The 14,921-nt window shown below is 41.8% G+C and overlaps 1 protein-coding gene across 1 annotated transcript in view; it reads left to right on the forward strand.

The window, feature by feature from the left end:
* The window catches only part of LOC145418999 (protein obstructor-E-like), a 33,938-nt gene that overhangs the window by 12,090 nt on the left and 6,927 nt on the right, over nt 1–14,921 (forward strand). Inside the window, exons 2-3 of the mRNA XM_080287253.1 lie at nt 11,736–11,993; nt 14,675–14,866. Coding sequence (XP_080143379.1) covers nt 11,736–11,993; nt 14,675–14,866 — 450 coding nt within the window. The remainder of the gene's footprint in view (nt 1–11,735; nt 11,994–14,674; nt 14,867–14,921) is intronic.

The raw sequence follows: 14,921 nt of genomic DNA on the forward strand, positions 1-14,921 counted from the left end.
GCAGATTCACGGACTGAAAAGGATTAAGGATATTATTAATATAACATCCTTGACTATCAATGTACATAATTATACCGTGCATGATAATTATCTCATTAAACATACAGCTAAATATGTGCCGAATATTCGTTTGCTAGCGACATAGGAAGGCACTAGAAAAATATCGCAAGTCTTTTCTTATAATTCTGCAAATACACAGTGAAGAAAACATGTGGAAAATATGAACAAATATGACTGCATGTCAGACAATATCCATTCTTCTCTTTGTTTTACTCTTTCTTTTTTTAAGTTCTTCACTTCTTTTTTCTTACCATCTGGGTTATTTTTCAACCATTTACTGGAACACGACGTAGACACCATCCCTTCCAAGTGAGAGTTATACAGTGTACGACATAGGGAAAATAAACACAAATACAAATGCAGCTAACCAAGGAATTTACAACAAAGCAGTCGCAGTTTTTCGTTGCTGAACTCCGTCCGCTTACCAATATCAATCAGACGTTTCGCTGTGCCATAACTACAGATTTCAGTAACTTAAGAACTGACTGGAAGAAAACAGCAGTGAACACAGGGCGATCTTACAACAATTCGTTCACCTTAATTTGGCGGATATTTTCGCAATTTTGCAGCATACCGTACTTCTCAATGTTCAGTGGATGAAAGCAATAACTGGGTTCTATATCCTTTCTCTCCATAGCACGGCTTCATGACTAGGAAATGTTCTATTGTTACTCTTATTACAGCTCAGTATTCGATGTGGAACGATGGCAAGATTAGGCCAGGTTTAGAGCGAACAGAGTACAGAAACATGTTAAGCATCTTCAACGCATCTGGGGCGTTCAGTCATGCGTGGTGCAGGTGAGGGATGCCTTCATGTGGTGGCACCGATGTAACTAGGTGACTCCACTGCCCAGTTAAACAATCATCACTCAATCCCTTCCCTATCCCCTGAAAGGAGGATGGTGCACTGCCAGAAGAGGGCAACTTCAGGCTGCAGGCCACTAGGCTTACATTTCAGACGAACCCGGGGCTACAACTACTGCCACTATTACTAAAGTCATAAGCCAGTAGTGTAGAAATTCATAGCTCTGAAACTCATTAGATGATTTATCACTGATACCAAGGGCGGCAGCCTATTTTCGTGCTGTTAGGGAAACTTACACCACTTCCTTACCGGTTTATTTCTGATTCTCCTCCGTTTCTATATTCTTGTGTTATTCATGCAGTCTATGTCGATATTAAAAAAGATATCTGAAGCAACAACAGGATATCAATGAGTAGTTTGGAAAATAAACCGTTAAGGAGGAGATGCTAAGGAGCCCCCATACCCGACGAGAATAAGAACCCAAGACTATACCGTTACAGTATCTATCAATGCTACACAATATACCCCAAATGCTGAACAGTGTACCCTCAAAAATTACACCTTTTTACCTCGTATGTATATGGCTTACTAGCGGTCCCAGATTATTCAGTTAAAATTTCTTTCAATGCTACATAACATACTCTCGAAAATTATAGACTGCATCTCGAACTTAAATGAGCTATCAGAGGCCCTACTTTATACAACAGACTTTTTCTTTTTTCCGCTGTTAACCCACGTAACCAGAGGACCTCATAGCTATTTAATCTTGAGCTCTCCAGACGATTTTACTGAGCTTAGGAGAGATTTTTCGAAGTAGCCGGCTTAGATAGAGCCTTCAACAATGTCTTCATTAACAGAGGCTCTTCTTAAGCTGTGTAATATCGTCTGGTGTTAGCAAATAAAAAAAAAGATGCTGGCAATTAAACCTTCATTCTCTTTCATCACTGAAGATTCCCAAGCGTTCATGGTCAACAAAGTGAATTACTGTTGCTACTACTACAGCGGAGGTATTTATCCTTTGGTTAAAAACAGTTCTCTCTCTGTCTGTCTGTCTGTCTCTGTCTCTGTCTCTGTCTCTCTCTGTTGCTACTACTACAGCGGAGGTATTTATCCTTTGGTTAAAAACAGTTCTCTCTCTGTGTGTCTGTCTGTCTCTGTCTCTGTCTCTGTCTCTCTCTCTTTCTCTCTCTCTCTCTCTCTCTCAGCACAGTGACATGACACTTTCTTAGAGACTTCTTCTCTCCATGGCTCTATTGATGCTCTTGCCCCACTTACACTATCCCCTTACCTTCCAAAATGCTTCCCCCCCCCCCCAAACCCAACTCTTTACTCAGCTTGGCTCTTCTACTTCCTTCCCTCCCGTACTCTTTCTTACACTCCTAATTCCCTTCACCTTTCTTCTAATTCTTTTCCCTTCATCCTCCAAATTCCCCTCCTCTTTCTTCTAACTCCTCCCATCTCTACACACCTTTATCCCCCTAACTTTTTCCCCTCTCTCAAGCTCCCTTACACCCCTCTAACTTAATTCCCTCACCCTCGCTTTCTCACTGTAACATTCACCTTATCCACCTAACTACCTCCCCCTTCCTCACTTCCCCTCCTAAGCCCTCACCCCCTAAATTCCCTCCTTTGCCCTCCAACCCCTTGTCCTCTTGTCCCTTGCCATGCCACCCCCTCTACCCCTAACCTGGCGACCTTGGACTAACGGGCCCTCACAGGAAGACAACCAGATCATGTAGGTGCTGAACGCCTTCTTATGGACGCTTCACCGCTAGTCACTCCCCCCCCCCTCTCTCTCTCTCTCTCTCTATCTATCTATCTATCTATCTCTATTTATCTATCTGTCTATCTTACCACTTCGATATTAACATTAATACTTGATACTATAATACCGTCAGACGATTTTACTCAGTTTAGAACACCGCTCTGATAGAAGGAGAGAGAGAGAGAGAGAGAGAGAGAGAGAGAGAGAACTGTCTCCACTGGCAACTATCTGACTCTACTATTGCTGTATGTACGGTACAGTATATATATATATATATATATATATATATATATATATATATATATATATATATAGCAGGTCGCATGAGGTTTACAGCTGGACCGGACTTTGTCAAGGGGAGAGTGATAGCCAGAATTTTCCTTTCCTCATACTGCTGAAGCACGAATCAGGAAGCAGTAGTTAGAGTGGTGCATGTGAAGTTCGATTTTACTAAGAAGAGGATTTTTTTTTTTTTAATGGAGAGGCTGCATATATACAGCGTTCAGTAACCTCCATTTAGTACACAAAAAAGTCTCCCGTAAATAGAATAAAAAAAAATCCTGTGGTAGAAGGAAGAAACAGGAAAAAGATAACACCGTCCTGCAAGGGTTATAACAATTAGTCATTTGCTTTATTCTCTGTTTGATTCACAAGGATGTTTTGACAACTGACCATGGCGTGGATCAACAAAACAATGCCTGTAAATAATGGAATGATGCAGTCTTTCACAAGATCAGTAAGTTACGGATAATTTGGCATAAAATTAGTTTTTTTTTAATCCTGTCCAAATACAACTTTCTCCAGAATGCCTCATTGACTACTACTTGTGTAAGAATTAATTTGCTGCCCATAATGCAAGATCATAAATTCCTTCGTTGTGTCCCCTAAGCTGAATAACTGAAGAGTCGTCTGGCGATGGCAAGAATAACATAATTCTGCTATTACTGCTGTTGTTGTTGTTGCCGCTGTTGTTGTTGTCGTTGTTTTTTGTGTTACTGTAACCCAGGCTCATCTGAAACGTGAACCCGGTGGACAGCAGGCCTAAGTTACCCTTCTGGAATCCACCACCCAACTTTCGGGGGATGGGGAAATAATTGAGGGATGCTTGTATAACCAGGAAGTTGAACCATCCGGTTATAATGGTGCCACCACATGAAGGCGTCCCTCTCCAACATCAGTAAAATAATAAAGATACAAGGCGTCATAAGTCTAAAATGGTTACTAATAATGGAGAACGTTACTAACTCTTTACTAATAAAACCCAATTTGCTGAATAAAATTGTCTGATGGTAGCAAGAACAGAACAAAAGACGTCCTCGTGTACAAAGGGTGATTAACGTGGTAAGAATACCATTATGATCATCTCGCTTTTATGGAAGAGATGAAATAATGAAAGACAAAAGACCATTCAGATCCCTCGCTGACGACACTGATCATCATTACTTGCGGTAGTGTCCATCTGTCTGCCCACTAATCTATCAGTCATTGCATCTACCTATCTATCTATCTATCTGTCTATCTATCTGTCTGCCTACCTGTCTATCTGTCTACGAACCTATCCATCTGTCTCTCTATCTATCTGTCTATCTATCTCTATGTTTCTTCCCATCCAGCAATAAATCCATCAGTTAATTAATAAAGCTACAGATCAGTCAGTGATTCCATCTATCTATCTGTCCGTCCATCTATCTATCTGTCTGTCCGTCCATCTATCTATCCGTCCGTTCATCTATCTATCTGTCTATCTATCTATATGTCTGTCTGTTATCAAAGGTCTATCTAAACCCAGAGTTCGTTAGGATGGCAAGGACGATAATACTGTTGCTTACACAGGTTTGAATAATCACTTCATAAAAAAGTTGTCTCACTAGCAATGAGCTCCTAATCTCTCTCTCTCTCTCTCTCTCCCTCTCTCTCTCTCTCTCTCTCTCTCTCTCTCAAGCTCATGCATCGAACCAATTAGTTGGTGGATTCGCTCATTCTGACGCAACAGTAATAACTCTTCACAAAAATAGTACGGTATTGTCATTGTCTTAATCCTGCCGCTTCAGTTAACAAGAGCACTCTTCGACCGTCTACCTGCGTCGAGCGAGGGTGGGTGGGGTATAAGGGACGCACTTGTGAAACAGGTCGGTTAGATGAGTGGGCGCCCATCCTTCTTGGCAGGCCAACAAATACTGAAAAGCTCAAAAATATTTTTTTTTTTTTTGCGTAGATCACTTTATAGCCCTTCGTTGAAATCTCCCAGAGTTATCTGGGGAAAGGTGAGTTAAATGTCGGGTTGGGGAAACAATATTGGATAGGCACTGGTATGTGGTGGGGTATAGTGCAGGGAGTGCACCTTGTCAAGACGGATGTCATAGGTTGACGGTTGTCAGCTGCGTGAAGCTTTATGCAGGCTGACTGCAGAAACAGGGTGTGGTATGAAGTTAGTGGGTGGGGCACAGAGGTGTGGGTACAGTCCTAGTAATAAAAACGTGGGTAGCAAGGCGTGGGAAATGGGTGGGGCAAGGAGGTATTACAGGCAAAGGAAAAAAAAAACGATGATAAATGGACAATTGGAGGGCAGAATGACAGCTTAGACAAGGAAAAAGAATGGGATAATGGGGAGGTGGGGTAGTGAGAATGGTGAGATGCAGGAAGGACCGCAGAGGTAATGGTGAATAATTATAGAAAGATGGGACAGGGAGACGAGTGAGGTGTGAAGGAAAATGAAACTGAAGAATGGTAGGAAACAGCAAGCACCAAGACAGAGAGAGATGGATGAAATACTGACAGAGTGCAAGAAAATGAGAAAAGATAGGTATTGGTGAACTTCTGAGAGAAGAAGAACAAGGAGACGGGTGAAATGTGAGGAAAGATCATTAAAGAGAATGGAAAAGCAACGAGACAGGGCGGATATGGTCGAAGAACTGATAAGAACGAATGGGACTAAGTAAGATCGTGTGCTGGATAAGAACAAGTAAACATATGTGTAAAAAAAGTCAGATTAAGCTCTACTACATGAGCGCGGACTGGCTGGGTGAAAGGGTGACACGGATGAATAGATGTGCAATGGTGAAACTGGAATCGTATGGTGAAAAATAGATGCTATACGAGATGGATGGCAGTGTAAGGGTGGGAGGTCGCCTACTGTAGTGTGACGGTGGGATGGGTGGCAAGGTGAGGATGAGTTATGGTCAATATGAGGGAGAATAGAAGGCAATGTGAAAAAGGATAGTGGTAGCAGGAGGGTGGGAAGTAGGCTATTCTAAAGGTTAGGTGAGCGGTATGGTATAGGACGGGGTGGGAGACAATGAGTGTGGGATAGCAGTGAGAGGAAGGGTGGGTGCTAGTGTGAGGGTAGCGCGTAACTCAATGTGATGGCGGGGTCGAAGCAATATGAGCAGAGGACGGGTAAGTCGTAGTGTGAGGTTGAGTAGGGTGAGAGGAAGGATGAATGACAATGCTAGGGTATGGAGTGACTCAGGGTGAGGGTGGGATCGAAGCAGTGTGAGGTGATGTGAGGGCGAGGTGGTGGCAGTATGAGGTGGGTTGGTGTTGTGAGAGGTGGGGCGGGGTGTGCTGCAGTGAAAGTGGTTCTTCACCTGTGGGAGGCCTTGAGAGTCGTGCAATCGCCATCTCTGGCTGGTGCGGCGGCAGCTGCTTGCACTCACTCAGCCCTAGTTCACTGTATTACATTCATCTAATCACTTTTTCTGCCACCATCCATCCTCCTACCACTGGCTCATTCTGTCTATTCTAACACCGGTAGATGTAAATATTTGTTTTTCCTTAATTATTTTCCATCTCGGGACGGCATACAATCTCACATACGACAGCAACACTACCCTCTCTTTATTTTCCCTGGTCCTGAACACAACAGATAAAAAAACTTTAGCTGCTTTCATCTAAAGTCTGTTGTAAATGGGTATAACCGTGAACAGAATAAATGCTGAAAGGTGTAAATAAAATCTATGGCATCCATATACCAAAAGTCAGGGCCAAATTATGATTTTATAAAACCTCCTTTGTATTTCGAACACTGGGGGGGTACCGTACTTTATCTTATCTAAATGTTGATAAAGGAGGAGCATTACAAATATGTGTGTACCTCCCTTTCCTTGGGGGAAGCAGCCTAGGTATATATATATATATATATATATATATATATATATATATATATATTCTCTTACCCAAGAGGTTTTGTGGTCTACGATCGAATGCAAAGTAAAAGGAAAGCCATTATGATTTATTTACCGTTAAGTTTTTGCAAAATACAAAAGGAAACAGAAAAAAAAAAAGGGGGGCGAGTCTGATTATGTTTTCAATAAGAATATTTGAGATACGAACGAGAACACGGACAAACCAGCATATTATACAATTTTTCTCTAACCATTTCCCTTCAGCAAACATGATAACAAGCACTCGCCATACTATTCCGTAGTCGTCAGATCTTTTATCATATCACCACTAAATCAATCGCAAGTTTCCAATTACCTGTACATCATTTTATCTTTAGCTTGCCACAACCACACAACTTTGACTCTTTTCGGTACGGTGATGCATTTAACATTTTAGCATTGCTACCACTGTTTATTATTGTTACCGCCTCATATCTTAAGTTTTGGAGAAACCAATACGACTAAAAGTTACTTCCATAAAAAATTACGGTATCTTAAAAAAAAAAAATCAGTACAAAGCTGTATTTGTTACTTTTACCCTTGGTACCTCAGCTGATTTCATTTAATTCCCTCAATACATTATTCATCATACTCATCATTCACTCCTTCCGCTAGATTTCTTTCTCGTCCTGCAGTTGTCAGTCCCACTACATACGGTACTCTTAAAATTGACTCACAAGGAACATTTAAACATTTACTCAGACTTCCACTATCTTTTACCTGCTAAGCTTATCACGGCTCTATCATATTCATCATTCATTTCTATTGCCAGACTTACTTCTCCCCTTTCGCGCCAGTTCCAGTACACAAAACTATTACGTTAACACACAATATACATTTACTCGCTACTTCCATCATTATTCAATATCCCAGCACTTCAACATTCATCATATTCATCAATCATTCCCATTACAAGACCATTTCGTTCGTTTATTTGCCATCACTTAACCTTTAACTTAATTTAAAATGAAATATAGGCCTATTTACTAGTTGTATCATTATTCATCACTTTCCCATTCGTCAGTACTCCAACATTCATCATATTCTTTAGTCATTTTCTTTCACCAGCGATCCTTCCTTCCTTCACTTACCACGACTTAAACAACTTTTTTCTACATAATTCATCCCATCACTCATCCCACCCAGCATTACGATAATCACAATAGTCACCACTCAGTTCTATCATCAGAGTTTTTTCCCTCCTTTTCTTTTCGATCATTTTCCATTACCGCATAACCTTCATACTCACACCCACCACTATCTTTGCCACACTCCCCACACATTCACTCCCAACCAATATTTACTAGGTATTTTCGCCGTCGTCTGCTTACTCACTGTAATTTACTCTCAGTTAACACAAATATCACTGTTTTCGCCATTATCTACCACCACCACCCTCTCCATTACCACTCCACTTCTCATACGGTACCTACCCATCCATTGTATCATTAGCGTTTCTCCACCATCATCTTCTCCATCACTTTCTGTCACCACAAGGCCTCCAGAACTAAGCCTGCAGCAATTTCGGACGTTCTCATCATAAACTCACACTCAACCGCGGTTGTATATCTGATTTTAGCCATATTTCCCAATCCAGTGTTGAAACTGCGAGTTTATCTATCATCTGTATATCTTTCCATCTGTCTATATGTGTAACTCTTTATGAATCCATCAACATACGTTCGATTCCAGGTATATCCCGCACTCTAATGATGTACAGTTATATGACAGTCAGTTAATTTTCTATCTAGCCCTCATCTGTCTACTGCCTGACGTTGCATCCATTAAAGTACGACCAAGACCAACAGATATCCACTTACTCTTGGTCTTCCTCAGTAATGATCAATGCTCTCCTGAAACACACCACCCTCCCCCATATACCCTCTACCGGTGGCCAACGTAGACCCCTGATATAGGTACGCCTGTTTATATATTCCGTCCTTGACCAAGTGGCAAATACGAAAGGAAGTAAGGAAGGAGGAGGGTACACTTGGCAAACATTCTTAACCCCTGAATTGAACAGAATCGTCAGGAGCGTATGTGAAATTGATGCCATCGTTGTGAAAGTTATTAAAATTCACTGAAAGTATAGTTGGTTCACTTTAATAACTTGCCGAAGATTTTCCTAATGTTGCATGCTTATTTTCCGTTGCTCAGAAACACAATAAGATAATACTAAAGCTCTGTACTCTTTTTATAGGACTTCTTTTTTAGATATAGTAAAATGAGTATTTAGTACCCTTAGCGGGTCTATTTATGCTGATTAAAATCATGTGACGGCAGTAAGGATATATTTAACCCATTGGGTCCCGGAATGCCTGGGCGAGGGATTTTGCTGGAAGGGTGCTAGGCGTACCGCCCTCCGCCTGTCGGCTCATAGTCGCGAAGCTCATAGGTCCCTATCCGGGGGTTCCCTTCTTTAGAAAACTTTGAAAATGCCCAGTTCCGTCCTATACTGAGGACACTGGGTTCGAATGGGATATAATAAATAAATATAGTACTGAACGTGTCATAGGCAGTGGTGTAGCCATGTGGGGCCCTGGGGGACCCGGCCCCGAAGACAGACCTTTCCCGCCACTGCCCTCTCCTTTCCATGTCATACTTGTGTGCACACTGTGTAGCAATGCCCCCACCCCCAATAGGGCTTGGTCCCAACTCCCCCCCCCCCCTTCAGTTATGGAGGTCTGGCTATGCTACTGGTAACAGATAATTTGCAAGCCTACTACTGTCAGCACAAATGGTTCTATTTGATATGGGCAAAATCGTCTGTCGGCAGTAAAGTTAAACTGAATATGATGCCATTTCAGTAAAAGGGTTGATGAAGACTGTCTGTAATACCACATGCACGAATGCTCCTTCCTAAGTTGAATCACAACTTCCCTCCTTAACCTTTCACCACCACTGCCTTCTCCCCCACCCCACGTGTGTGTGTGTGTGTGTGTGTGTGTGTGTGTGTGTGTGTGTGTGTGTGTGTGTGTGTGTGTGTGTGTGTGTGTGTGTGTGTGTGTGTGTGTGTGTGTGTGTGTGTGTGTGTGTGTGTGTGTGTGTTTTATGCTCGTTTCCCCCGTTTTCTTAAAGCACCGGGTCCCATTCTCCTACCTCCTTCTCTTCAATTATCCCATCCCTATTACACTCCCCCCCCCCAACTCCATCCCTCCACAACAAACAGATGGCCTCTCACACCCCTCTCCCCTTCCTCACCAGCATCCTCCCCCTCACACACACCTGGCAGGGAAAAGCTCAGCTGCAGTCATAAATTCCTTTCATCCATCCATCATCCCATCCTACACTGCCCCATGAGGAGCGTAGGAGCCCGGGGCTATGCAGTTGGTCCTGACATTTAAGATGAGAGTGACCAGCCTCACTCATCCCTGAGTGGCATTACATGAGCAATCAACCCCAACCACCCCTGGGATATAAACCTTCACCGGCTCAATCCGATTGGAGCGCAATAAATACTCACTAACCTTTACACCTCGACATTAGTAACCTTTTTTTCTTTCCTTTCTTTAGACGATTTTATTAAAGTTATGGGAAACCTCTTATACTGAAAGGATTAATTAATATATTATCTTACCATAATTGTTAGAAAATTCTCTACTGAGCTAAATATAATCGTCCGGGGATAGCATGAATAAAGTTTATTTTTATTCTACCTATCAGAGAATTTTTCCCACCCTCAGGGAGAATATTCGAAATGAATGTGTTAGATATTGCTTTCACTGATCTTTTCGCTACAAGTCTCCCCTATGCTGAATGAAATCGTACGAAGGTAGCAAGATTTGTTGTTGTGGTTGTGGTCCCAGGTACACTTGGATGTGAACCCGATGGACATAGGTTAAAGCTGCGCTTCTCTTGCAGTCCACCATCCTTATTTCGGGGAACAGGGAGTAGCAAGGGTATAAGACAAATTACATACTCGAAAGGAAGGAATTAAGCTGTCTCCAAATTGTCAAAGCCTACGATACCGAAATCTTAATAAATCTTACTCAATTAGTAATTCTGAAAGGTTGATATCTCGTCTCATTAGCTCGGAACCCCAGACCTGTAAATGGATCGCCGCCCGCAACTGTACTCAAGGCTGACCACTCACCACCTGTCTCGCCCAATGAGTAATTTCTTGCTCTCTAGGGAAGCACAGGTCTAGAGAAAAATTTTAACTCCCTGAATCTGGTGACTTTCTGTTATCTTTCTACCTCCAGACGATTTTACTCCTTTGGTGGACTTTTCAAACAGGAATACATACCGGTAGATAGGGACAGCCTTCACTAACCCCATTCAGTACCAAGCCTTTTCTAAGGATCTAAGCTAAACAATATCGACTGAAGCAGCATGACTAAAATTTATAAGACGTCACAAGTTTTCAGGGGTTTATCCTGCCGTCACAAAACAGAAAGGTTTTTGTATGGACTGATGGGTAAAACAACACAGACGGGAACAAAATCAGATCTGGAATGAGATATCTAACTGTAGGCTACATCTAATCATATAGCCGCACCACAAACAACTAGCTACTTAATACTGTACCTTATAACATATACTCCAATGGATAATGCATGAGTGGAAAACAAAAGGAGACAGAAAAATTGCTCTACGTGTACCACATACGTTACTGTAGTACAAGCAATTACATATTACTGTACCACATCACGTCCTAACAACTAAGTACAGCTGTTGTGTTTTTGCAGTCTTTATTACCAGTACGTGCCTAATGGGGCTACATCCCTCGCAGTAACTACTTACTTTCCTAAGCACCACAACTAACATAACAAAGCAGAAGTGAGAGTAGTTGAAATGTCTCCGACGTTGCTTGAATTCCGCCAGTTATTCATGAACATGACCATCACACAGGAGTCCTCCCCCTCCCTCCCTCTCTCTCCCTCTCTCTCTCTCTCTCTCTCTCTCTCTCAATGTCTAACCATCCCTGCTTTCCACCCAACAGTCAGTGCCGTCCCCCAGGGAGGAAAGAAGGAGCCAGTACCCAACTACCCGAAGTACCCCGCCATCTCGACGTGCCCAGAGAGCTACGGCCTCCAGGTCTACCCTCACCCCAGCGACTGCCACGCCTTCTACAAGTGCGCCAATGGGACCCTGACTGAGGAAACCTGCGAGAATGGGCTGCTCTTTGATGGCCGCGGCGACGTCTACAACCACTGCAACTACCACTGGGCCGTCAATTGCGAAGGACGTCAATTTGAGAGTAAGTCTGAGGGCCATGATGACGGCGAGCCTTAGGTTGAGGTTACTTTATGGTTTACCGTACAGAGTGTTCCTCCTTGATTTTCTTTTCTAATATCTTGATTAAAACTGCTTTGTGTAGACCATTAACTAGGGCAGTTGAGAGAATACATGAGTGAATTTTGCAAACCAACAGTCTACATATGACAGCTGAGAGATTGATTGGAATGAATGATGTACCATTCTCCTAATTTCCTGTGCTACCGTGTTGCAGCGAGTAACGTGGAGCACGTAAATTAATTACAACACCTATTCTAAATGATGCAGATGTCCGTCAAACAATGGTCGGTGAGACTGCATTTCGATATACCTTCCTAAGATTTTCTTGTTCTTGGTGTTCCAGCTATTGTTCAACGACTGGTTGTTTTAAGTGTTCATATAAGTGTTGTTGTAGACCTTATTGCTCGGGAAATGGAGTGTATTTTCTTCTCATCTTCCACAGCACTTCAAATTTTTCGGTATTACAGTTTTAAGGAAAAAAAAGTGCTAAAACTAAATGTGGCGACGAGGAGTCGGTGAGGTCGTTCATACAGCTGAAGGTGCAATAATGTGTAGGTACAAAACTACGGTATATTAGTGCTTATCTTCGTTAAAAAATGCTTTACTAAAATTAAAGCGCATATCTTCGCGTTGTGACTGTTTTACTTGGTGATGTAGATAGTATCTCTCTCTCTCTCTCTCTCTCTCTCACACACACACACACACACACACACACACACACACACACACACACTCAGCCTCGACACACAAAGCTGCATTCTCATCATGGCCACGAGAACAATAGCAAGTCTTAAAGAAACAATGATTGACTCTCATACCTCTATTAACATGACACTCTCTCTCTCTCTCTCTCTCTCTCTCTCTCTCTCTCTCTCTCTCTCTCTCTCTCTCTCTCTCTCTTCGCCTCCTACACAGTTAAACAAACATACAGTAAGTTAATCTCTATTGCTCCAGATACTCTATTCAACCAGTTACCCTAAAGTGATCACAAAATTAGTTCCAGATTAGGCCTACTGCATAAAAAATCGAGGGAGAACACACTGAATATATTTATGTTCTTTCTACATCCAGACAAGCTTGTGGAAAATTTATGAGTAAGACACACAAAATGCTATGTGCATGTCTGTTAGTCCCCAACTAAGGTATGAATCTGTACATACCATTTCAATCAAGTCATTATAACAATGTGGATCAGCTGTATATTTCGTTGTTTCAGTCCAGTATATCCATAACTACGAAATGCCAAACATATTCCTATCATAAACTAACAAAATGAAACGTAATCAAAAAATGAATACTTAAGAAGCTTACAGCATAAGATATCAGTATTTCTGCAACGGAACGCATGACTAAAACAATGAGCAGTTTTATCCAGTCTAACCAGAACATAATCGGCTTCAGCACACCCAATTGCTTTCCAGCTATACAGCTATGATTTTTCTGAAATGAAGGTGAAAGTCGTTGATGCGGATGAAGGAAGGCAGTCAACCAAAACATCCATATTTTTGGACAAGCAGTACTTACGATGACGCAGTTTGTTTATGCACCATTGATATTTCACCATAAATATTAATAAGATGGTTATCAATACTTACCCAGTCTCCGTGAAGATCTTCAGAATCGTATCCCATCCCAGGGAGCATCGTAATTATGGGATGGCAGGTATTAACTAGAGATCCGACTGACACGCACAAAGTAAACAAACCCTTTCCTTTTTGGCTGTTCCGACACTCTGCAGTCTCGGCGATGTTACAGTTCAAATAAAATTTCCATGTTTCATTTAATATTTAATTATTTGAGGATATACTTCACTTATTAATAAAAGTAATAAGTTACAAAACGTACTTATCAAGTACAACAACGCAGCCGATTAACACCCGGACCAAATGAATGAAACTCATAAGGCTGAGTACATAACGATACTGAGTTCTTAATGCAACTCGTACAGTCTTAATGATTTTTTTTTGCTGTTCCTTTATTAACATGTTCAGCTGTAGATTTTAAAGGAGTAATAGCCTATAGGGCAAGTTTTTAAAATTAGTACTGAATCACACCATAGTAAACTGAACGGCAATTTTTTCATTGTGTTTACAGTCCTGTTGAGGCAAACAATTTTTCCTGCATTTGACAGGCAACTTTTGCCACTCATTTTATAACCTATTACGTCTAACGTCGATATAATTTTGCCAGTCACACTATACAGCATTTATCAGTTACTGTTATGTCCTTTGGGTTACGCAATAGGATTAGATCTCTATAATTATGGTGTTGCTTTGATAGGCTAAAATTATTTTATTCTTTAGGATGTTCAGCACATGGTTCTTTTCTTCAGTGTATGTATAATTTTAGTCATAGTCCCCAGCGCCCCGTAGTTTTCCCATGCTTGTTATGTGGTGACCAGAACTAAAATAAATATATTCCAGTTGTGAGCATACTAGGAACTGTAGTGTGTATATATTTTCGTTCAAATTATAATTACCTACCTAGGAATGCTATCAGCTGTTCAGGATCATTACTGTCCTTGTTCACGGTCACCTTGATCTTGCATTAATTTTAACGCTCAACCACCCAGTTAGGAGTGTATGGTTCTTCTGGTCTCCTTAACTGTCCCACCTACCCAGCTAACTTTTGCTCCATCCGCAGTGGTTCCCCTGGAGGGCCGCGGCATCTGCAAGTTCTCCTTCGGTCTGTTCTCGAACGGTCCATGCGAGACCTACTACACCAAATGCAAGTACGGTGAGCCCCTGGACGAGCCCTGCATTCCCGGCCTAGCCTTTGACGAGAGGACACACTCATGCAACTGGCCCGACCTTTTGGAGTACTGCGTTCCTGAAGGTAATTAACAGTAGATGAAGTTAGAGGAGAGAGGCAGAGAATTCACAGGATAAAA

Source organism: Coenobita brevimanus, chromosome 14 (assembly GCF_032717465.1).
Source record: "Coenobita brevimanus isolate Jiangsu-jjx chromosome 14, ASM3271746v2, whole genome shotgun sequence".
Classification (NCBI taxonomy): Eukaryota; Metazoa; Arthropoda; class Malacostraca; order Decapoda; family Coenobitidae; genus Coenobita; species Coenobita brevimanus.